This window comes from Oryctolagus cuniculus, chromosome 11 (genome assembly GCF_964237555.1).
Source record: "Oryctolagus cuniculus chromosome 11, mOryCun1.1, whole genome shotgun sequence".
NCBI lineage: Eukaryota > Metazoa > Chordata > Mammalia > Lagomorpha > Leporidae > Oryctolagus > Oryctolagus cuniculus.
The window spans coordinates 53,719,575-53,745,485 of NC_091442.1; the positions used below are offsets into that span (position 1 = coordinate 53,719,575).

The window sequence follows — 25,911 nt, forward strand, 5'->3', positions numbered from 1 at the left end:
CAAAGGAAGACCTTTCTCTCTGTCTCTCTCTCTCACTGTCCACTCTGCCTGTCAAAAAAAAAATTCAAGGTAAAGAAACTTCATGTGATTCATATATACAGATTTAGAAATATGGTGATAATTCCCACCCTACCCTCCCTCCTGCCCTCTCCCTTGCCCTTCCTCCTCCTTCCTCTCTTATCCCATCTCTTAATTTTTACAATGATCTACTTTCAGATTATTTTATACTTGTAAGATTAACCCTAAAGTAAGTAAAGAATTCATCAAATAGTAAGAACAAACAAGCACTCTTCCTCAACAGTAAAGACAAGGGCTATAAACAATCATTGAATCTCAAAATGTCGATTTCACTTCCATACATTACTTTTTTCAATGAACGTATGTGTTCATGGTATATGCTTCTATACTGTATACAGTGCATAATCAAATTTTTATTATTTAATTAATTGTATTACAGAGTTTTAAATTATTTATTTCATGGTGTCTGCCAAGTCAACTAATTAGTTCATTGATAGTACTTCCTTCAGCACTTGGGTTTTATTAAAATGAATGAGACTGCTCCTGTTTACCCTTTCAGGTTAAGAAGTTAAATTTTCTGAAATTCCAGATTTATACTGTTAAATAATTCTCTGCTCAGAAAGAGGTAATGCAAACTCTAAAGGTTTTCACTTCTGTGATTTCCATTGGATTAAGGATCTAGTTAATGAGGCCAGTGTTGTGGTGTAGTAGGTAAGCCTGTGATGCCAGTATCCCATATGGGTGCCAGTTTGTGTCCCAGATGCTCCATCTCCAATCCAGTTCCCTGCTATGGCCCCTGAAAAGCAGTGGAAGATGGCTCATGCCACCCATGTTGGAGATCTAAATGAAGTTCCTGGCTCCTGGCTTCAGCTTGCTCAAGTGCTGGCCATTCATTGCAGGAATCTGGGGATGTGAATCAGTAGATGAAAGTGTCTCTCTCTCTCTGTCTCTTTCTCTCTCCTTCCTCCCTCCTTCCCTCCCTCTCTGAAATTCTGACTTTATATAAATAAAGACTTTTAAAAAAACCTAGTTAAATAGAATTTAACTAGATTTCGAAGTCTCTTTAGTGGAGTCTGGGATCTATCAGATAACTTATCTCAAATTTGTTCTAGATATGACAACTGTTTTAAGATCATGTTACTGAGCCATAATGTGGATAAAGACATTCTACTGTGGTCATTTTGGTTTTTCCAGTAGCTTCTCTAAGGGTGGAATTCAAAGTGGGCCTCTCTAGTGTTGGATTAGCGTTTTAGTATTATTACTGCCTTGTCTTGGTTGGCTGGTTAGTTGGTTTTATATTATTCAAAGGTGGCATGTTCAAGTCTAGGAAGAAAAACACTAAAAGACTAATGCTGATTTTACCTGTACTATTTTATGACTGAGAAGTCTAACCTCACACCATGCCACTTAATTTTGACTTCTCCTTGGTGCTGCAGGAAAAGTCAAGTTAGAAAAACAAAAGAGAATTGGGGAGTGAACCAGAAGATGGAAGACCTCTCTCTCTCTCTGCCTTTCCTCTCTCTGTATAACTCTGACTTCTGAATAAATCAATAAATCTTGACTTTGGGGTGGAAGATGGTGGAATAGGAAGGGAGCACACTGATAGTCCGGGAAGAGACAGTTTAATAAAAGTGGAGATACTGCAGGTTCAAAGAAGATTAGGGGAAGAAACAGCAGAGGAAACTCTTCTGGAACTAGTGATTCACAGTGGACCTGCGTGGAGAGCATGGGAGCCCACAGTTCAGGACACCAGCGGCGGAATCAACACACCAGCACTGGAACGTGAGGTGAGCTGAACCTCAGTAGCCCGAGACACCAGCGGGCAAGCGGAAAGAGGAGACTAGAGGGAACGAGGCTTGAAACCCCGTGGGGAAAAGTTCACCAGGCTAACTAGAAGAGAGAGGAAAAAAAAGTGACCGATATGGACACGAGTTTCTCTCTCTCTGCTCACCTCTCAAAGGCAAGCAAGACAAAGAGCAGGTGCCATTTTGGACATACGTCATAAGCAGGACAACCTCAGGCCTGCACCCGCCCTCAGCCAAGCAGAAAAACCTGACTCTGGGGGAGGGGGTAAAATAACAGGAGATTAGGACCTAGTGAATGTGTGGTGCTAATGAACTGAGACTGTGAAAAAAGAGATGGTGGGGGAGAGAACTCACAGAATTCACATGAGTACTCTCCAGAGACGCTACAATTCGGTAACCTTGGCAACCCAGTGGGAGACTGCAGGAGAATTTGAGCCCACACTGAGGGCAGCACAGATTCCCTGTGTGGTCCTTGGGAAAGAGCTTTCGATCTCTGGCTCCTGTGGGTATATCATTCGCCTGCTAACTACCTCCAAGTCCACTCAGCTGTGCAGAATTACTTCCCTTTTGAATCAAAGAAAGAAAGAGAGAGAGAGAGAGGTTTACCACGCCTAACCTGGGAGTGTCACCTTTGGCACACCCTTAACCCTGAGGAACCAAACAGAGTTCTCAGGCCACACCCATCTCAAGCCTCTAAGGCTCCATCAAAAGCAGACAGTCCACTTAATACAGTCATAGTATAACAAGAAAAACACCACAGCGAGGGAAGAAGAATCCAAAGAATATCTCCATGATGCCAAGCAACAAATGCAGAAACTGAGGAAACAAGAACAAGGAAGACATTATGACACCCCCAAATGAACAAGACACCCCAAACCAAGATTATGAAGATGATTAGATGGAAGAAATGCAAGATACGGATTTCAAAAAAATTATGATAAGAACATTTAGAAGTTTTCAAAAACAAATGCTTGAGCTACGGAATTCCTTACTGGACAGGATAGAAAATCTTCTTTAAGAAAATGAAATCTTAAGGAGGAATCAAAATGAAACACAGAAACTAGTAGAACAGGAAAGTGTGATAGTGAAGAGAAATCAAAATGAAATGAAGAACTCAATAGATCAAATGACAAACACATTAGAGAGCCTTAAAAAAAGAGTCAGTGAAACAGAAGAGAGAATATCGGACTTAGAAGACAGAGCACAGGAAAACATACAGTCAAACCAAAGAAAAGAAGAGGAAATTAGAAATCTAAAAAATATTGTTGGGAATCTACAGGATACTATTAAAAAACCAACATTTGGGTTCTAGGAGTTCCTGAAGGCATGGAGAGAGAGAAAGGATTAGAAGGCCTTTTTAGTGAGATACTTGCAGAGAACTTCCCGGGTTTGGAGAAGGACAGAGACATCCTAGTACAGGAAGCTCATAGAACCCCTAGTACACATGACCAAAAGAGATTCTCACCACGACACGTTGTAATCAAACTCAACACAGTGAAACATAAAGAAAAGATTCTAAAATGTGCAAGAGAGAAACGTCAGATTACTCTCAGAGGGTCTCCAATTAGACTCACAGCAGACTTCTCATCAGAAACCCTACAAGCTAGAAGGGAATGGCGAGACATAGCCCAGATACTAAGAGAGAAAAACTGCCATCCCAGAATATTGTATCCTGCAAAGCTCTCATTTGTGAATGAAGGTGAAATAAAGACCTTTCATAGCAAACAGAAATTGAAAATTTGTCACCACTCATCCAGTCCTGCAACAGATGCTTAAAGATGTGTTACACACAGAAACACAGAAACATGGTCATCAATATGAAAGAAGGTAAAGGAAGGAAACCTCACAGCAAAAGATCACAGGAAGTTCAAAGCATATATTAGAAAATATCTTTGGCAAATGGTAGGGCAAAGTTACTACTTATCAATAGTCACACTGAGTGTTAATGGCCTGAACTGTCCAGTTAAAAGACACAGATTGGCTGATTGGGTTAAGGAACAAAACCCATCTATTTGCTGCTTACAAGAAACACATCTTTCCAACAAAGATGCATACAGACTGAAAGTGAAAGGCTGGAAAAAGATATACCATGCCAACAGAAATGAAAAAAGAGCGGGTGTAGCCATCTTAATATTGGACAACATAAACTTTAACACAAAAACTGTTAAGAGAGACAAAGAGGGGCACTATATAATGATTAAGGGATCAATTCAACAGGAAGATATAACGATTATCAATGTATATGCACCTAATTACAGGGCACCAACTTATTTAAAAGATTTGTTAAGGGACTTAAAGGGAGACTTAGAATCCAATACAATAGTACTGGGGGACTTCAATACTCCACTCTCAGAAACAGACAGTTCAACAGGACAGAAGATCAACAAGGAGACAGTAGATTTAAATGACACTATAGCCCAAATGGATCTAACAGATATCTACAGAACTTTTCATCCTACACAGAAAGCATTTACATTCTTCTCAGCAGTATATGGAACCTTCTCTAGGACTGACCACATACTAGGCCATAAAGCAAGTTCAGCAAATTCAAAAGAATTAGAATCATACGATGCATATTCTCAGACCACAGCGGAATGAAGTTGGAAATTAGCAACTCAGGAATCCCTAGAGCATATGGAAACACATGGAGATTGAACAACATGCTCCTGAATGAACAATGGGTCATAAAAGAAATAAAGAAATCAAAAATTTTCTGGAAGTAAATGAGGATAACAGCACAACATACCAAAACTTATGGGTTACAGCAAAAGCAGTGTTAAGAGGAAAGTTTATATCAATAGGTGCATACATCAAGAAATTGGAAAGGCACAAAATAAATGAGCTTTCAATGCATCTCAAGGATCTAGAAAAACTGCAGCAAACCAGACCCAAATCTAGTAGGAGGAGAGAAATAATTAAAATCAGAGAAGAAATGAACAGGATTGAATCCAGAAAAACATTACAAAAAAATCAGCCAAACGAGAAGCTGTTTTTTTGAAAAAATAAACAAAATTGACACCCCATTGGCCCAATTAACTAAAAAAAGAAAAGACCTAAATCAATAAAATCAGAGATGAAAAAGGAAACGTAACAACAGACACCACAGAAATAAAAAGAATCATCAGAAATTACTACAAGGACTTGTATGCCAGCAAACAGGGAAACCTATCAGAAATGGATAGATTCCTGGACACATGCAACCTACCTAAATTGAACCAGGAAGACATAGAAAACCTAAACAGCCGGCGCCGTGGCTCAATAGGCTAATCCTCCGCCTTGCGGTGCCGGCACACCGGGTTCTAGTCCCGGTCAGGGCGCCGGATTCTGTCCCGGTTGCCCCTCTTCCAGGCCAGCTCTCTGCTATGGCCAGGGAGTGCAGTGGAGGATGGCCCAGGTGCTTGGGCCCTGCACCCCATGGGAGACCAGGAAAAGCACCTGGCTCCTGGCTCCTGCCATCGGATCAGCGCGGTGCGCCGGCTGCAGTGGCGGCCATTGGAGGGTGAACCAACGGCAAAAAGGAAGACCTTTCTCTCTGTCTCTCTCTCACACTGTCCACTCTGCCTGTCAAAAAAAAAAAAAAAAAAAGAAAAAAGAAAAAAGAAAACCTAAACAGACCCATAACTGAGACAGAAATAGAAATAGTAATAAAGGCCCTCCCAACAAAGAAAAGCCCAGGACCAGATGGATTCACTGCTGAATTCTACCAGACATTTAAAGAAGAACTAACTCCAATTCATCTCAAACTATTCAGAACAATCTAAAAAGAGGGAATCCTCCCAAATTCTTTTTATGAAGCCAGCATCACCTTAATTCCTAAGCCGGAAAAAGATGCATCATTGAAAGAGAATTACAGACAAATATCCCTGATGAACATAGATGCAAAAATCCTCAATAAAATTCTGGCCAATAGAATGCAACATCACATCAGAAAGATCATCCACCCAGACCAAGTGGGATTTATCCCTGGTATGCAGGGATGGTTCAATGTTTGCAAAATAATCAATGTGATACACCACATTAACAGACTGCAGAAGAAAAACCATATGATTATCTCAATAGACGCAGAGAAAGCATTTGATAAAATACAACACCATTTCATGATGAAAACACTAAGCAAACTGGGTATGGAAGGAACATTCCTCAATACAATCAAAGCAATTTATGAAAAACCCACGGCCAACATCCTATTGAATGGGGAAAAGTTAGAAGCATTTCCACTGAGATCTGGTACCAGACAGGGATGCCCACTCTCACCATTTCTATTCAATATAGTTCTGGAAGATTTAGCCAGAGCTATTAGGCAAGAAAAAGAAATTAAAGGGATACGAATTGGGAAGGAAGAACTCAAACTATCCCTCTTTGCAGATGATATGATTCTTTATTTAGGGGATCCAAAGAACTCTACTAAGAGACTATTGGAACTCATAGAAGAGTTTGGCAAAGTAGCAGGATATAAAATCAATGCACAAAAGTCAACAGCCTTTGTATACGTAGGCAATGCCACAGCTTGAGGAAGAACTTCTAAGATCAATCCCATTCACAATAGCTACAAAAACAATCAAATACCTTGGAATAAACTTAACCAAGGATATTACAGATATCTACGATGAGAATTACAAAATCTTAAAGAAAGAAATAGAAGAGGATAACAAAAAATGGAAAAATCTTCCATGCTCATGGATTGGAAGAATCAACATCATCAAAATGTCCATTTTCCCAAAAGCAATTTATAGATTCAATACAATACCAATCAAAATACCAAAGACATTCTTCTCAGATCTGGAAAAAATGATGCTGAAATTCATATGGAGACACAGGAGACCTTGAATAGCTAAAGCAATCTTGTACAACAACAACAAAAAAAGCCGGAGGCATCACAATACCAGATTTCAGGACATACTACAGGGCAGTTGTTATCAAAACAGCATGGTACTGGTACAGAAACAGATGGATAGACCAATGGAACAGAATAGAAACACCAAAAATCAATCCAACCATCTACAGCCAACTTATATTTGAACAAGGATCCAAAACCAATCCCTGGAGTAAGGACAGTCTATTCAATAAATGGTGCTGGGAAAATTGGATTTCCACGTGCAGAATCATGAAGCAAGACCCCTACCTTTCACCTTACTCAAAAATTTACTCAACATGGATTAAAGACTTAAATCTACGACCCGACATCATCAAAATATTAGAGAGCATTGGAGAAACCCTGCAAGATGTAGGTACTGGCAAAGACTTCTTGGAAAAGACCCCAGAAGCACAGGTAGTGAAAGCCAAAATTAACATTTGGGATTGCATCAAATTGAGAAGTTTCTGTACTTCAAAAGAAACAGTCAGGAAAGTGAAGAGGCAACTGACAGAATGGGAAAAATATTTGCAAACTATGCAACAGATAAAGGGTTAATAACCAGGATCTACAAAGAAATCAAGAAACTCCACAACATCAAAACAAACAACCCACTTAAGAGATGGGCCAAGGACCTCAATAGACATTTCTCAAAAGAGGAAATCCAAATGGCCAACAGGCACATGAAAAAATGTTCAAGATCACTAGCAATCAAGGAAATGCAAATCAAAACCACAATGAGGTTTCACCTCACCCCGGTTAGAATGGCTCACATTCAGAAATCTACCAACAATAGATGCTGGAGAGCATGTGGGGAAAAAGTGTCACTAACCCACTGTTGGTGGGAATGCAAATTGGTTAAGCCACTATGGAAGTCAGTCTGGAGATTCCTCAGAAACCTGAATATAACCCTACCATACAACCCAGCCATACCACTCCTTGGAATTTACCCAAAGGAAATTAAATTGGCAAACAAAAAAGCTGTCTGCACATTAATGTTTATTGCAGCTCAATTCACAATAGCTAAGACCTGGAACCAACCCAAATGCCCATCAACAGTAGACTGGATAAAGAAATTATAGGACATGTACTCTATAGAATACTATACAGTAGTAAACACACACACACACACACACATACACAATGAAATCTGTTCATTTGCAACAAGATGGAGGAATCTGGAAAACATTATGCTGAGTGAATTAAGCCAGTCCCAAAGGGACAAATATCATATGTTCTCCCTGATAGGCAACAACTAACTGAGCACCAAAGGGGAAACCTGTTGAAGTGAAATGGACACTATGAGAATAGTGACTTGATCAGCTCTTGTCCTGACTGTTGATGTACAATGTAATGCTTTATCCATTTTAGTATTTTTTTTATTCTAGTACTATTGTTGAACTCTATAATTAACACACAATTATTCTTAGGTGTTTAAATTTTAACTGAAAAGTGATCCCTGTTAAATATAAGAGTGGGAATAAGAGAGGGAGGAGATGTACAATTTGGGACATGCTCAATCAAACTTGCCCCAAATGGTGGAGTTAGAAATGTGCCAGGGGATTCCAAATCAATCCCATCAAGGTGGCATGTACCAATGCCATCTCACTAGTCCCAGTGATCAATTTCAGTTCACAATTGATCACACTGATAGGTCTAAGAGTCAAAGAGATCACACAAACAAGACTAGTGTCTGCTAATACTAACTGATAGAATAAAAGAGGGAGAAAACGATCCATCATGGGAAGCTGGATACACAGCAGACTCATAGAATGGCAGATGTCCTAAATAGCACTCTGGCCTCAGAATCAGCCCTTAAGGCATTCGGATATGGCTGAAGAGCCCATGAGAGTATTTTAGGCATGGAAAGCTGAGACACCTGGGGGGGGGCAGGAAAGAAGACTTAAATGAAAGCTCTCTGTGAGTGAGATCCCAGCGGAAAGAACAGGGCCATCAAAGAAGGAGGTACCTTTCTCTGAAGGGAGGAGAGAACTTCCACTTTGACTATGACCCTGTCTGAATAAGATCGAAATCGGCGAACTCAAAAGGCTTCCATAGCCTTGGCAACTCATGACTAGAGCCTAGGGATATTACTGACGCCATAAACAAGAGTGTCAAATTGTTAAGTCAACAACAGGAGTCACTGTGTACTTACTCCTCATGTGGGATCTGTCCTTAATGTGTTGTCCAATGTGAAGTAATGCTATAACTAGTACTGAAACAGTGTTTTACACTTTGTGTTTCTGTTGGGTGCAAACTGATGAAATCTTCACTTAATATATACTAAATTGATTTTCTGTATATAAAGATAATGAAAATGAATCTTGATGTGAATGTAATGGGAGAGGGAGCGGGAGATGGGAGGGGTGTGAGTGGGAGGGAAATTATGGGGGCTAAGCCATTGTAATCCACAAACTGTACTTTGGAAATTTATATTTACTAAATAAAAAAAATAAAAAAATAAAAAAATAAATCTTAAAAATTCAAAAAAAAAAAAAAAAAAGAAAAACAAAAGAAGCATGACTAATGTCCTAGTTACCAGGGAGCTCCCAGCCTTAATTTATTGTTTTAATGGATGCAAACTATTTCTGAAAGTAGACTGGATATCTAACTGGAGCAGCCTCAGAACAGATGGATACCCATGCAACCTGGTTCAGTGTGAATTCACTGGTGTCTTCTTTGTTATTGGGTAGCTTGAATTAGACAGATCAGCATTCTAGATGGTGTCCATCTGGTCATCTTGGTGTCTATAGAATCAGAGCAGCATTAAGTAGAAGTGCACAGTCATCCTGTACCAATAGGCAATCAAAATGTATGAGTCTTGGGGCTGGTGCTGTGGCACAGTGGATTTAAACCTCTGCCTGCTGTGCTGGCATCCCATATGGGTGCCAGTTCAGATCCCAGCTGCTCTACTTCCAATCCAGCTCTCTGCTATGGCCTAGGAAAGCAGTAGAAGATGGCCCAGGTACATGGGCCCCTGCACCCATGTGGGAGACCCAGAAGAAGCTCCTGGCTCCTGGTTTTGGATCAACACAGCTCTGGCCATTGCGGTCATTTGGAGAGTGAACCAGCAGATGGAAGATCTCTGTCTCTACCTCTCTCTGTAACTCTGTCTTTCAAATAAATAATATAAATCTTTAAAGTAAATGTATGAGTCTTATTCTCCCCTCATCTCTCCTACTGCCTCATCATGTAATGTCTTCACATTGTAATGACAAGCATTAGCTATGCCCACTTTTACACAGAGGTGAATGAAAAGCCAGAAGTTTCTGAAATTGTTAACCAAGCTGTATTTTCATAACTTCATCTAGAAATCCGTATTAAAACTACCTTTTTAGGATCATGGAGCACACATACCAAATATGTATTTTTTTCTGTGCTTTCAGATGTTATTGCTTCTCAGCTTCTTTAGCATATATTCTTTTTTAAAAAGATTTATTTTAGGCCAGCACCACGGCTCACTAGGCTAATCCTCCGCCTGCAGCGCCAGCTCTCCAGGTTCTAGTCCCATTTGGGGCACCGGATTCTGTCCCGGTTGCTCCTTTTCTAGTACAGCTCTCTGCTGTGGCCCGGAAAGGCAGCTGGAGGATGACCCAAAGTGCCTGGGCCCTGCACCCAAATGGGAAACCAGGAGGAAGCACCTGGCTCTCCTGGCTTCAGATCAGCGCAGCGCGCCGGCCATGGTGGCCATTTTGGGGGTGAACCAACGGAAGGAAGACCTTTCTCTCTGTCTCTCTCACTGTCTAATTCTGCCTGTCAAAAAAAAAAAGGAAAAGATTTATTTTATTTATATGAAAGAATTACAGAGAGAGAGAGGTCTTCCATTCTACTGGGTCACTCCCCAAATGACCTCAATGGCCAGAGCTGAGCTGATCTGAAGCCAGGAGCCAGGAGCCAGGAGCTTCTTCTGGGTCTCCCGACTGGCACAGGGGCCCAAGGACTTGGGCCATCTTCTACTGCTTTTCCAGGCCATAGAAGAGAGCTGGATAGGAAGAGGAGCAGCTGGGATACGAACTGGTGCTCTTATGGGATGCTGGCACTGCAGGTGGCAGCTTTACCCACTACGTCACAGCACTGGACCCAAGCATATATTCTAAAACAATTAGTTCCTTAGTAAGGAACATTTTTCTTTCTTCTATTTCATATACCCCAAGTCTCAAAAATAAAACAGACTTGAGATATTATAGTGTCCCTTATTGACAACATGAGCCAATGCATGCTTTCATTAGATCAGTCCAAGTTAAAAGTCTGCGAAAATACCTTTGTTAGAATAAGGAAAACATTTTCATTTCAGGACAGAGTTACTCATGATAAAAGGAAAGGCTGTCTTCATTCAGAGAACTGCCTGTGACCAGATGGTTTCTTGCTAATGTTTTTGAAGATTATGGTCTTCTCAACTTTCCAGGTTTTGCGGTAGCTCAGTCTACTGCTGCCTCCTCTTTTTAAGCTTGCCTTCATTGCTGTTCACATTTCGATAAAAAAGAGGCACAATGAAACCAAAGCACACTGCAACCTGAGGCAAATGTAAGTTACTAATATTGAAGATCTGTTTCAGGGAATGGGACTCATAAGTCTATGTGTATGACTTGTGTGCTTCCTGGACAGGTGTATGAAGAAAATGCTTCTTTTCAATCAAATATCAGAAATTGTAGACCAGGGAAAGTCAAATTACTTAATGGAACCTTAGGCTGCATCAAGGATTGAAAGACACCCAGTGCTCCCGGGTAAAAAGAGGCAGGGCTCGCCCTCGCCTGTGTAGGGCCCTGGCTGTTCTCCTACGCAGTGGCAGTGTGTGCATTCCTCAGGGCATCTGAGGGTCATACTGAGCAGTCCGGTCGACTTCAGGACGAGCCAGCCCTCTCGCTGCCACAGATGTGCGCACTGCACAGCTGAAGAAGGTGGTCGTTTGCTGCTTTTGCTTCTGGGTTCTATTAATGTCCAGACACACACGTGAACGCAGGTCAGCAGCTCAAAGTTGTATTTCGTACAACAGGATGAAAGGTCACCAGCTTTCCTTTCCATTCTTCCCAGGGAATGTAGAGAGCTGAAGAAATGCCTTTTCTGAAGGGCAAACAGCATACCCCTGCTCCAGACCATCCGCTGTTGTGTTGTCCTCCTCATCAACATCAACACACAGCTCCTGTTCAGAGAAATCCTTCCAGATCTTCAGATGTTTGAGCTTGTGTGGTGGGAAAGAGCCTGGTTTGTCTGCATGTTGGGAAAAGTCTCAAAATTTCTTTTCATTCCTCTTCAAACCAACACTCCAGATCAGCCCCATCAATAACCAGACACTGCAGACTTTCATACATAAACACTGGAGTATTTTGCATAGTGTCCAGGAGCCAGCCCCACATGACTACAATGATGTTCATCCCATTGTCACGCTTTTGCACTTCAGCAGATCTGTTACTGGCGCACATTGTCAAGGGGTGTGTGTCGGGGGGGGGGGTGAGTCACTGGCTACTTAAGCATATCAAATGTTTGTATGGTCAGTTCTCTAGTAGGTGACAGAATAAGGACTCTTGTTCCATTACTGGGCATGAACTTTAACTTAACAATAAATTCAACTGCAGGGAGGAGAAACACCAGGTTTTTGCCACTGCCTGTTTTTCCAGCTGCTAGATCTCTGCTTTCCAGAAGTTGCCTGATACATTTGTGTTGAATTTCCTACAGTTGCAGAATACACATTCTTCTCACCAGTGCATGGAACTTTTCTATTGACCACATGCTAGGCCATAAAGCAAGTCCCAGCAAATTAAAAAAAATCAAAATGATACCATGCACCTTCTTAGACCACAATGAAATGAAGCTCGAAATTAGCGACTCAAGAATCTCTAGAACATATGCAAACACATGGAGACTGAACAACATGCTCCTGAATGAATAGTGGGTCATAGAAGAAATCAAAAGAGAAATTTAAAAAATTTCTGAAAATAAATGAAGATGACAGCACAACATATCAAAACTATACAGAGGTTTAAAAAATGAAATCCGTTCATTTGCAACAAAATGGATGAATCTGGGAAACATCATACTTAGTGAAATAAGCCTCTCCCAAAGGGACAAATACCAAATGTTCTCCCTGATCTGTGATAACTAACTGAGCGCCTAAAAGGAAATCTGTAGTAGTGAAATTGACACTTTGAGCAGCAATGACTTGAACAGCCCTTGTTCTGACTGCCAAGGAGCAGTTATTATTTTTTTTCTTAATGGAGAAAGGAATTAGGAATAGGAGAGGGAGGAGGAAGTGGGTGGCAGTGGGGCTGGGAGGGTATGATGGGAAGAATCACTATATTCCTAAGGTTGTACTTATGAAATTTGTACTCATTAAATAAATGGTTTCTTTGGAAAAAATAATAGAGTTGAGAGGCTCAACAGCAGAAAGATCAAGCAGAAGAAAACTTTTGTGAGCTCTATAGGTCAATTGAAATACATCAATCAGATTAGAAAAAAAAAAGTTTCAATGATAAAGCCTAGAGACTACAGGTCACAACAAAAAATAAAGAAATTATGGGCGATGTTCACTATGGAATACTACACAGCAGTCAAAATAACAATGAAATCCAGTCATTTACAACAAAATGATTGAACCTGGAAAACATCATACTTAGTGAAATAAGCCCGTCCCAAAGGGACAAATACCATATGTTCTCCCTGACCTGTGATAACTACTAGGGCACCTGAAAGGCATCTGTAGAAGTGACATTGACACTTTGAGAAGCAATGACTTGAACAACCCTCTCTTGACTGTTGAGGAACAGGTTTTTTTAATACTATTTGTTGAACTCTTTATTTAACATAGAGTTAATCATATACATATATACAAATATAAAGTTAACTGAAATAGATTTTAGTAAAAAAATAATAAGGGGAATAAGAGAGAGAGGAGGAAGAGGTGTGGGAGTGTGGGTGGGAGGTGGGCATGGTGGAATCATTATGTTCCTAAATTATGAAGTGTATGAAATTTACAAATATAAAGTTGTTTAGTTTTGAATACATTCCTATGGACTTACTTCTAAGGGTACAGTTTAAAAACTTGCCATAGGTGGCCTGCGCTGCGGCTCACTAGGCTAATCCTCCACCTTGCGGCACACCGGGTTCTAGTCCCGGTCGGGGCGCCAGATTCTGTCCCGGTTGCCCCTTTTCCAGGCCAGCTCTCTGCTGTGGCCCGGGAAGGCAGTGGAGGATGGCCCAAGTGCTTGGGCCCTGCACCCCATGGGAGACCAGGAGAAGCACCTGGCTCCTGCCTTCGGATAGGCGCGGTGCACTGGCCGCAGCGCACTGGCTGCGGCGGCCATTGGAGGGTGAACCAACGGCAAAAGGAAGCCTTTCTCTCTGTCTCTCTCTCTCACTATCCACTCTGCCTGTAAAAAAAAAAAAAAAAAAAAAAAAAAAAAAAAAAAACACTTGCCATTAGGACCCCAAATCCCCTTTCTTTGGGGGTAAAAATACCATCTTAAGTGTCAAAATGATCACATGGATAGGATTGTGTCTGGTAATAATAATGGATAGAATTTACAAGGAGTGGCCGGCGCCGCGGCTCACTAGGCCTAGCGGCGCCAGCACACCAGATTCTAGTCCCGGTTGGGGCGCCGGATTCTGTCCTGGTTGCCCCTCTTCCAGGCCAGCTCTATGCTGTGGCCAGGGAGTGCAGTGGAGGATGGCCCAGGTGTTTGGGCCCTGCACCCCATGGGAGACCAGGAAAAGCACCTGGCTCCTGACTCCTGCCATCGGATCAGTGCGGTGCGCCGGCTGCAGCACGCCGGCCGCGGCGGCCATTGGAGGGTGAACCAACGGCAAAGGAAGACCTTTCTCTCTGTCTCTCTCTCTCACTGTCCACTCTGCCTGTCAAAAAAAAATTAATTAATTAATTAAAAAAAAAAAGAATTTACAAGGAGTGAATGCTCTAACAAATTAGGTATCCCCCCTTGGGATGGTTTTTTGTTTTCTCAGGAGTGAGCCTGGCATTGTAATCAGGTCTTTTGTCCCCGGGTGACTGAATGCCAATCTGATCATTTCTTTCCCTTTGACATTGTACTTAGAAGCCCAGTGCCACGGGGTCCTTTGGGTTTTGCTTCTCTTGCAGCCCCCTCCATGCCACTCTGGCTGGAGGTCTTTGACTCTAATAAATCTTGCTTTTAAATCTTTAAAAATAAAATAGTCACTAGTAACCACAGGAGGTATCTCATTGTTTACAAATCTTCACCTGGAAACAAAGCTATTCATCCTCCTTTCCTTGTGTCCCCACTCTAGCCAATGCCATTTATAGTAACAACTTGACCCAGTTCCTAAGAAATCTTTTCTTTGTATTGCACATGTACAATAATTTACATTTGTGGGGGAACTACTAAGAGTCAGACATTGTGCTAAAACTTGTACACACATTTTTTAATTCTGTACCACACTTTGAAGTAAATATGTCATCCATTTAATTATTTGGAAGAGAGAGACAGACACAGAGAAAGAGAGAGAGATCTCGCATCCACTGATGCACTCTCCAATTGCTTACAATAGCTGGGCCTGAGCTAGGCCAAAGCCAGGAGGTGGGAAATCAGTCCAGATCTCCCATGTGAACAGCTGGTACCCCAACTACTTGGGTCATCACCTACTGTTTCCCAGGGTGCCCATTAGCAGGAGGCTGGAATCAGGAGCAAATAGGGACTCGATCCAGACACTCTGGTATGGACTGTGGGTGTCCCAAGAGACATCTCAACTGCTGCACTGCATGTTTGCTTCCATGTCACCACTACTATGAACAAAGTTCTGGAGGTACTAACCAATTCACGGGCAAGAGACACAGAGGGATGTTTAAAAATTGGAAAAATCTAAGTGTAAAAAATATTATTTGTAGCCGAGATAATACATCTCAAAAACTCAAGAAAATAAACTGAAAAACTTTCACATTTGAATACAGTAATTTGGCTGCATGCATAATTAAAACATTTAAATAAGTGGTTCAAATAGCTCATACAGTAAGACTTCATTTGCAGCATTACCAGAAAAAAATGTAAAAATACCAAGAGACACTCATGAAAGAATATGCAAGGGGCTAGTGAAAACTTTAAAATGCTCCTGGACCACCCCCCTGACACAAAGGCTGAAGAAAAAAGACAGATTACTGCATTCTTGGATAGGAAGACCATATTAGTTGAGTTCAGCTTTACTGTTTCAACAAGTAACTCCCAAATCCTAAAAGCTTACTTAGTGATCATGCAACTAATCCATCACCGCCTTGCAGGGAGGGAGCTTCGCTGTGTTCTCTCACAGGGACAAGGCTAAGCAGAAAGATATCACAGGCCATCATACCAGAAGAAAAAGACTATCTAGAGGGTCTCAAACCAACGACAAGCTCAGCATGGAAACGACACATACCAGTTCTGCTCGCATCTCACTGGCAACTGGGGGAAACAGCGATAATAACTATCTCAGACTCAGCACCATAAAAATACAACCACCACTTGGAACACTCACATTTCATGTTGCAGGGACTGGGTTTGCGTCTTGGTCTTTCTCTCAATTCCATCTCCATTATAATGTGCACGCTGGGAGACTGCAAATGATGGCTCAAGTAGTTGAGTCCCTGCCATCCATATGAGTTGAGTTCTGTGCTCCTGACTTCAGCCAGGCCCAGTCTCTGCATTGTGGGAATTTGGAGAAAAATATGTGGGAGGCATTCTCTCCTCTCCCCCACACAACTAAAGTACATATTCTTTAAAGAATAAAACTACAATCAGTAACACAGAAATGGGGGCCGGTGATTTGCCCTGGCCTGAAGCGCTGGCATCCCAATGGGCACCGGTTCGAGACCTGGCTGCTCCGCTTCTGATCTGGCTCTCTGCTATGGCCTGGGAAAGCACAGAGGATGGCCCAAGTCTTTGGGCCCCTGCACCCACGTGGGAGACCCAGAGGAAGCTCCTGGCTCCTGGCTTCAGATCGGTGCAGCTCCGGCCTTTGCGTCCATTTGGGGAGTGAACCAGCAGATGGAAGACCTCTCTCTCTCTGACTCTTTCCCTGTGTAACTCTCTTTCAAATAAATAAGTTAATTAAAAAAAAAACCCAGAAATGAAGGGGCTCATCAATATACTGATCAAGAAAATAATAGAAAGTCCATATAAGGGACCAAATAATACAAGAGTGTTGACAAAGATAAAATAAAATCAGTAGAGTGAAATTTGTTTGATTTATTGAGTAGAATTGATGGTGGTGGGGCCAGTGTGGTGATGCAACAGGTTGACCTGCCTACTGAATTAAAGGTGACACTTTTTATAATTGTGTCATGTGTCTTAACATATCACTTTTTTAAGATGATGTTCTTGTCTCATAAGGTAATTGTTTGTACACAGGCATATTTGAAAGGAGAGGTGCATCTCTGACAACACGTCTCACCTGCTGATGAAACTCCTACACGTGAAAATCGAGAAGTGGCAGTGAAACCTGAGCTCCAGGAGACCTCCGCTGTGAGCCTTTTGGAACTCAGCCCAGAGATGAGGAGACCTGAAGAAGCAGGTGGAGAACTTAAGAACTCCCTACAATAATTTGTGAATGTGGGCTTGTCAGGATCCCAAAATGGAGCCATGACTAAAGAAAAAGGAGAAAAAGTAGAAGTTAAAAAAATCTACGTCCCTCTGAAATCTGCCATATTAACCAATGGAAAAGCAGCAACAGGGTCTCCCAATCCTGAATCAGAGGAGAAGAGTGGTCAGTTATGCTGGGCCTGATACAAGAAAAGCAAGAATTGAAGAAGAAGGCACAGAGGTTCCTACAGAGAGCAAAAAGAGTGTGGAGACACCAGACATTGAGGATGGCAACAAGGTAGGTCCTACCCTGCCCCTGGGACTGTCAGCTATTGAGGATACTTCCTTTACTTCTCTAACTCATCTTATCCTGAAAACACTCTGAAGGCAATAACAGAAATGGGCTTTACATACATGACTGAAATTCAACATAAAGGTGTCAGGTGATTTCCGGAAGCCAGAGATCTGGCCGCTGCAAACCAGGCAGTGGCAAAAACCTAGTGTTTCTCCTCCCTGCAGTTGAACTTACTCTGAAGTTAAAGTTCATGGCAGAATGGAACAAGAGTCCTATTCTGTCACCTGGTGGAGAACTGGCCATGCAAACATTTTGTATTCTTATGGAGCTAGTAACTCACCACACACACACACACACACACACACACTGACAATGGGTAGCAGTAACAGATCTGCTGAAGTGCAAGTACTTGCCAATGGGATCAACATCATTGTAGTCATGTGAGGATGGCTCCAGTGTTTATGTTTAAAACTCTGCAGTGTCTGGTTATTGATGAGGCTTAACTTGGGTGTTGGGTGTCAGGGTTTTAAATAAGGAGACAGGACACGGGAGCATTCATTCTAACAGTGCGCCACTTGATAGCTATGCACCAATACTTTTTATTCAGAGGGTAACAACAATTTTACGAGCCAACAGTTAAGGTTATACATCAACTTAACAAACGGGTAAAGGAATTCGGCCTGGTGGTCCATGATAGAGACCAGAACTGTGGTGTCAATCTTCTAAGGCTCATTCAAATGTTTGTGCAAGTTAACATATTCCTAAAAACACCCCAGGTTCCAACTAACATCCATTAGCCCCCTGCTGTCTCAGCTGGCAGTCCTTTGAGGGTGGGCGTGCCCAACCTCCCAGCGTTTTTTGGTGAAGAGCAGGAACTGCAGCCCTGCCTCTAATTCCAGGGCGGTTTGTTGCCCTGAGATACTTAGACAGCATCATCTACATCCCCCCTTTCTTTATTTTAGGCATAGATCTTAAGTATCAGGACACTACATCAGATACGCATGAGATGATGCACGGACCACACACACACACAGGATGAAGATCATAACAGGCACCACAAAGGGCAGCGGCCAGTGCAGCCAGGACCCCAGTTGCCACCATTCAGGTTTAACATGTAAGTGAGAAATTTCAACTTTGATGTTATCAATTTCCTTTTGAATTAAATTAGAGTTATTAATGATATTGAAACAGCAGAATCCTGGAAACTGTTGCCATCCAATGTGATGTTTAAGTAGTAAACAGTCAATTGCTGCATGGTTTTGTAAGTCACCTTAACTGGACTCAATTCTGAGTTAATATGAGATCCTGCTGCAGCAGTAGCCTTAGCCATCTTTGACAATATACAAGCCAGCCTTCCTAAGGCTTTATAGCTCCACAACCAAATCGGGAACGGGTGAAATAAAGGCAGCCATTACAGCAGAGGCAGATGCACTCATCAACTTGAAGTTATCGTCACAGTCTGGGGACATAGATCTACGTCTACCCATACTAACGTGAACTTAGAGGGTGGAAGGGGGGCACAGTAGGGTCCACTCTACCTATAGAGCAAAGTCCAGACTAAGGTGGAGGTAAAGCCTGGTAAGAGGAATTATCACATAAAAAGTCCAGCCCGAGGGTGGAAGATAGAGCAATTAAACTTGACTAAACTCATTTTTCTGAAGATTAAAGGATACAGGAAGGAAGGAAGGGGATAGGATGAACAAGGGAGTTATTGGGAAAACATACAAGAGAGCATCCATCTCCTTCTCAGATTGAGAAATAGTAGTGCACACACCTATTAGATTTTGATCAAGAACACCCGACAGAGAACTGCCTTCTCTCATACCAGTGTCTGCTGGTTTAATACTGAATGAGCTGAATACCCGTAAGTTAAGGGCCCTTAGAAACAGGGTCCAAAGTGGGATGTCCAGCAACAGAAATGGTGATATTAACCTTATACAAACGAACATGTGGGGGCCTATCTCAGAGGCTTCTACCAATCTGCAACTATACATTCTCGCATCTGCTAGGATTGTTTGTTTCTTGCCATGGGAAACATCCGTCGGTTCTCCCCAGTTTCCTGCCTCAGGAGGTTCTGAAGTTGAAACCAATTATCATCCAGTTGCTTCTTGTTAAACATCCCAGCTAAGCCCCAGGCTGAGGGGAGAGTACAATTCCATGTGCAATGCATAAACAGGAGCACCAACAGGAACAACATTGAGGAATATCTGTATACAAACAGTTAGATTCGGTATACACGGCCATGCCACATGCCACAAGTTGAGACAGGTGCAGGTAACAAGGCAAATATACAGCACACAGTCAGGAGAGAGAGATAAGTAAGCTGTGTAAGATGGCAACAAATAAAGTCTCTGGTGTCTCTTCAGTATGTTGCACTCCAAGTCTTCTTTGGGCCGCTCCTAGTGCTTTGAGATGCCCCCAGGTAACTGGTGACAACCTGGAGGAGCAGGTGAGTTACTGGGCCTTCTGCTGGCAGGTGCTGTCGGTGGTGGAGGTCCACATGACGCAGGGCGATTTTCTTCTTCAAGGCCCATTCGCGGCTGCTGGGACCAGCTCATGGTTTCGGAGAGGTGGAACACAGCCAGCTGGAATCCAAACAGGACCTGCAGGGGACAAGACTGAAGCATAGCCCCTCCCCCAGGTATTAGTGAAACAAAACCTTTCCAATTAGGGTCTGGGCGCTCCTTATAATACACTAAAGGTCAAGGCTGAGAGGAACCTGGTAGAGAATAATGACATGGAGCCGAGGTAGCAGCGTTGGGGATAGAATCGAATTTTGAAAACTATGTAATATGGTTAAGTGTGAATAGACAAATGGCTGTAGCAGTCCTTACCTCCCCTGGGGGTGTTCCCCTTACTTTATTTGTTTCTGAAGAAGTGTTTTCATTGTTCGATGGGCCTGCTCCATAATGGCCTGACCTGTAGGATTATAAGGAATACCACGAACAAGTTTAATATCCCAAAAGGTGCAGAAATGGTGGGAAGTCGAGGAAATGTAAGCAGGGCTGTTATCAGCTCTTACCTGTTTTGACTTTCCCATTAAAGCCATAGCAGCACATAAATGTTAAATGACAGGTTTGGGGGACTCTCCTCTTAAAGGGGTGGCCCAAATGAATCTGGAATATCAATAACTACATGTAAATATGAAAAAGGTTTTTTTTAAAAAAAAGATTTGAAAGGCAGAGTTACACACGCACGCGCACACACACACACACACACACAGGTCTTCCATCCACTGGTTTACTCCTCATTTGGCTAAAATGACTGGAGGTGCACTGACATGAAGCCAGGAGCCAGGAGCTTCCTCCAGGTCTCCCACGTGGGACAGAGGGGCCCAAGGACTAGGGCCATCTTCTACTGCTTTTCAAGCCCATAGCAGAGACCTTGATTTTTCCCAGGCCATAGCAGAAGAGCTAGATTGGAAGTGGAGCAGCCAGAACTAAAAACAGCGCCCATATGGGATGCTGATACTGCAGGCAGCGGCTTTACCCACCATGCCACAGGGCTGGCCCCCAACATTTCCTTTTGAAGTGTCCAGCCTTGCCACTTCTGAAACACTGCTTTTTGGGTCCTTTAAGAGCAGCAGCCAAAAGACTGGTTTGCTAAGTCTCAGGCGCCACAGTTTGACATAGTTTGCTATCTCCGCTAAAGTAGCTTCAGGCTTTGCTGCAGCAGCTTTGAGGACAGCCTGACAATCCTGATTGGCATTCTCACAGGCCAGGTGTCACAACACCACTTGGGCTGCCTCTCGGTTTTCTGCTTGCCTCCCAATAGCCTTTTGCAATTTGTCGATGTATGACTTGTACGTTTCAGTGGGACCCTGTTTAATGGCTGAAAAGGAAGTAGAGGGAACTTGGGAGTCCAGGATTTTTTTTCCAGGCCTTAAGCACCATGGCAGAAATTCGAGTTTAGGCCTCCTGATGACGGTTAACCTGATTTCTGTGTGTGGTTCCTCCCCTAGTAATTGATCCACAATGATAGGAACATTAGATTTAGATTTTCTGTTGCCTGGATAGGAGGAGCTAGGTCACGGTACTCTTGCACCCAAACTGTGTGTTGGGCAGGAGTTACGAAGACTTTAACTAAGGTTTGCAAGCAAAGGGAGTCATTTCAGCAGGATTTCCTGCACTGCCCAGCAGCCTGATGGTGTAACTATTTTGCAAACCAAACTCTGGGAGACTTTTCTTAAGCTCCTTGAATACTCCATGAGGCAGTGATTCCTATTCAGGAGGGTGGTTCCCATCAGGTCGTACGACAGGAAAGGCGGCTAGCATGCCTTCCCCTTGCTGTTGAGCTTTTAAAATCATCCCTAACATTGCCGACTTGAAGGAAAAATACACAGATAGTCCTTCCAGATCTTCTAAAATGCTAACCCAAACACTCTTGACTTCTCTCTGGAGAAAGAAAAGTGATATTCATTCAGAATGGAGTTTTCTAGCTTCTGAAGGCGTAAACCTACTGAAACACTGGAGGATTCCTGGTTGATGGCTTCTTGCTCTCTGAAAGAATCTATACTGTCTGGGGCCAGTGCTGTGGCATAATGGGTAAAGCTGCTGCCTGCAGTGCCAGCATCCCATAGGAGCGCTGGTTCAAGACCCAGCTGATCCACTTCCGATACAGCTCTCTGCTATGGTCTGGCAAAGCAGTAGAAGTCTCTAGGCCCCTGCACCTGCGTGAGAGACCCAAAAGAAGCTCCTGGCTTCGGATTGGCACAGCTCTGACCATTGCGGCCATCTGGGGGGGTGAACCAGTGGATGGAAGACCTCTCCTCTCTCTCTTTCTCTCTCTCTCTCTCTCTCTGCCTCTCCTTCTCTCTCTCTGTTTAACTCTATTAAATAAATAAATCTATTTATTTAATAGAGTTGGGTCAGGACAGCGTCTTCCAGAGCAGGAGCCGGGAGACCACCCCCTGCCCGGTGGGGGGGGGGGGAGGGCAGGTCCCAGGGCTGCGAATGCGACCCTCAGTACCTCTGCAACAGTGCCATGTGGGACGCCCTTAGGCAGGCGCATGCGGCTCTTCCTGTAACTTTTGTCCTATTTCCCAATCAGCAACCTTCAGATAACCCTCCTGCCAAGGGCAGCCATTACTATTTCCTGAGTAATGGCCCTGGGACCTATTTGGGGATGGAGTGTCCTGCCTATTTTAACAGACAGTATAATCCTGCTATATGCTTCCTCTGCGCCTGGGATAGGGAATCTCCCATGTTAAAAAACTCACCGGGAGGCCGGCGCCATGTTGCAGTAGGTTAAACCTCTGCCAGCGGTGCCAGCATCCCATATGGGCGCCAGTTCTAGTCCCAGCTGCTCCTCTTCCAATCCAGCTCTCTGCTATGGCCAGGGAAAGCAGTGGAAGACGGCCCAAGTCCTTGAGCCCCTGCACCCGCATGGGAGACTGGGAAGAAGCTCCTGGCTCCTGGATCTGATTTGCGCAGTTCCGGCCATTGGGGCCATCTGGCGAGTGAGCCAATAGAAGGAAGACCTTTCTTTCTGTCGCTCCCCCTCACTTTCTGGAACTCTACCTCTCAAATAAGAATAAGTCTTAAAAAAAAAAGAAGGAAAGAAAGAAAGAATCTCACCGGGGTCTGGAAGAGGAGCGATGTCTGTAACCCTTGCCGGGCGTGGTGGGCTGTCCTTTCCACGCTGTGCCAAGGGTCCCGGTGCGGGCACCAGAGACAGGACCCAGCAGCTTTCACTCTAAGAGCGCACTGCTGGATAGCTACGCACCAACACTTTTTGTTTAGAGAGTAACAACAATTCGAGGAGCCAACAGGCACTTAGGCAAGGTTAAAAGTCAACTGAGTGAATAAAAGAATTCGGTCTGGTGGTTCATAAAACAGAGCAGAACTATGGTGTCAATCTTCAAAATAGGCCCATTCAAATTCTCGTGAAAGTCTACAAATTCCTGCAAACACCCCAGGTAGCAATTAATGCCCATGAGCTCCCTGCCATCTCCGCTGGCTCAGTCTTTGGGGCGGTGCACCGGATCTCCCGGCCTGTTTTGGCAGGGACAGGAACTGCAGCCCTGCCTCCAATTCCCGGGCAGTTTGCTGCCCCGAGAGACTTAGGCAGCATCATCTAGAGTAGGGTTTGAAGAGGAATCAAAAGACACTATTAGACTTTTGCCAACCTGGAGACAAACCGTGCTCTTCTCCACCACACAAGCTCAAACATCTGAAGATCTGGAAGGATTTCTCTGAACAGGAGCTGTGTGTTGATGTTGATGAGGAGGACAACACAACAGCGGATGGTCTGGAGCAGGGGTATGCTGTTTGCCCTTCAGAAAAGGCATTTCTTCAGCTCTCTACATTCCCTGGGAAGAACGGAAAGGAAAGCTGGTGACCTTTCATCCTGTTGTACGAAATACAACTTTGAGCTGCTGACCTGCGTTCACGTGTGTGTCTGGACATTAATAGAACCCAGAAGCAAAAGCAGCAAACGACCACCTTCTTCAGCTGTGCAGTGCGCACATCTGTGGCAGCGAGAGGGCTGGCTCGTCCTGAAGTCGACCGGACTGCTCAGTATGACCCTCAGATGCCCTGAGGAATGCACACACTGCCACTGCGTAGGAGAACAGCCAGGGCCTACACAGGCGAGGGCGAGCCCTGCCTCTTTTTACCCAGGAGGACTGGGTTTCCTTCATTACTTCAAGCAGTCCAAGGTTCCGTTAAATGAATTTGACATTCCCTGGTCTAAAATTTCTGACTTTTTTTAAAAGACTTACTTTCTTCATATGTCAGTCCAGGAAGCATACAGGACTTACATATGAGCTTGTGATTCCCATCATCCGAAACATCTTTAATGTTAGTAACTTACATTTGCCGCAGGTTGCACTGACTTTTGGTTTCACTGTGCCTCCTTTTTATCAGAATGTGGACAGCAATGAGGGCAAGCATAAAAAGAGGAGGCAGCAGTAGACTGAGCTACCAGAAAACCTGGAGAGTTCAGAAGTACATAATCTCCAAAAACATTGGCAAGAAATCACCTGCCATAGGCAGTCCTCTCGCTGAACACAACCTTTCCTTTTATCAAGAGTAACTCTGTCCTGAAATGACATTGTTTTTCCTTGTTCTAGGAAAGGAATTTTCATACACTTTCATTCTAGACTGATCTAATGAGAGCATGCATTGGCTCATGCTGTCAACAGGGACACTGTAATTTCTAGTGAGTCTCTTTCTTATTTATGAGATATTGGGTATATAAAATAGACTAAAGTCTCTCGGTTGCTCAAGTGTAAAGCAAGGCATGTTTTTGATTTTTGTTTGGATGACGCAATAAATTAACTTTAAATACACTTCTTCCCTGTTGTTTTAACTCTTACCATAACTCTTTGTTAATTTTTACATAGCTCTTTTTGTATACCTGCTGGCATGTGAGGCTGTTTCATTGCATGGGTTGCTATACCAGCTTGCTTTTAGGTGACCTTGTGTACTGACAGGTGGTGGTAATGCACAAAATACTGTTTGTTGTTTTGGTTTAGTTGTTACTGGACCTTCATGGAGGGAGCACTCTGGGAAGCACCCAGGGAGCAGCTCAGGAGAAAGGCGGCATCACTTTCATACGTTACTGGTTTTCCAGCTATGAACCTTGGATCCTTTCTCAGTGTCATTTTTATTAAGAGCATGAAATACAGGCTACTTACCAGGGAGGGCTGTGGGAGATGCAGGGTTGAGAATGCTGACCTCATTTACATAAATACAGATATATTTTGCTATTAAATATTTGGTGACCCAGCAAAGACCTTTCTTTTTTTGTTTTTTCATTTTTTTTAGAAAACTTTTATTTATAAATATAAATTTCGAAAGTACAACTTTTGGATTATAGCGGTTTTTCCTTCCATAACCACCCTCCCACCCACAAACCATCCCATCTCCCTCTCCCTCTTCCATCCCATTCTTCAATAAGATTCATTTTTAATTATCTTTATATACAGAAGATCAACTTAGTATATACTAAGTAAAGATTTCAAAAGACTGTATCCACACAGACACGTGAAGTATAAAGTACTGTTTGAAGACTAGTTTTACCGTTAATTCTCTTTTTTTATTTTTTGACAGGCAGAGTGGACAGTGAGAGAGAGAGAGAGAGAGAGAGAGATAGGTCTTCCTTTACCGTTGGTTCATCCTCCAGTGGCCGCTGCGGCTGGCGCGCTGCTGTGTCTCTGCCACCCATGAGACCTGATTTTATTCCTGCCTCCCAGCTTTTGCCCTGGTCCACCCCTGCCCATTGTGGGCATTTGGGGAGTAAACTAGCAGAAGAGGAGCAAACTATTTCTCTCTCCCATTCTCTGTCAAATGAATACAAAATGAAATATTAGGGCTGGCGCCGCAGCTCACTAGGCTAATCCTCCGCCTGTGGTGCCGGCACCCCGGTTTCTAGTCCTGGTCGGGGCACCGGATTCTGTCCCGGTTGCCCCTCTTCCAGTCCAGC

The 25,911-nt window shown here is 43.2% G+C and overlaps 1 protein-coding gene, 1 long non-coding RNA gene and 2 pseudogenes across 2 annotated transcripts in view; 1 reads left to right on the forward strand and 3 right to left on the reverse strand.

Moving 5' to 3' along the window:
* Nucleotides 1–11,677: 11,677 nt before the first annotated feature.
* LOC100340743 (ATP-dependent RNA helicase DDX18 pseudogene) lies at nt 11,678–12,402 on the reverse strand (annotated as a pseudogene).
* Nucleotides 12,403–17,210: 4,808 nt separating this feature from the next.
* Nucleotides 17,211–17,987, forward strand: LOC127491108 (ATP-dependent RNA helicase DDX18 pseudogene; annotated as a pseudogene).
* A 51-nt stretch (nt 17,988–18,038) lies between these two features.
* On the reverse strand, nt 18,039–20,426 carry LOC138844348 (uncharacterized). Its single transcript, XR_011380047.1, has 2 exons — nt 20,319–20,426; nt 18,039–20,087 (listed from the first exon to the last, which is right to left on the reverse strand). It is a non-coding gene; the product is annotated as an uncharacterized lncRNA (long non-coding RNA).
* A 2,634-nt stretch (nt 20,427–23,060) lies between these two features.
* The window catches only part of ATF1 (activating transcription factor 1), a 118,641-nt gene continuing 115,790 nt past the window's right edge, over nt 23,061–25,911 (reverse strand). The window contains exon 7 of the mRNA XM_070052228.1: nt 23,061–23,794. Within this exon, the coding sequence (XP_069908329.1) occupies nt 23,761–23,794 (34 nt within the window). The 3' untranslated portion in view covers nt 23,061–23,760. The remainder of the gene's footprint in view (nt 23,795–25,911) is intronic.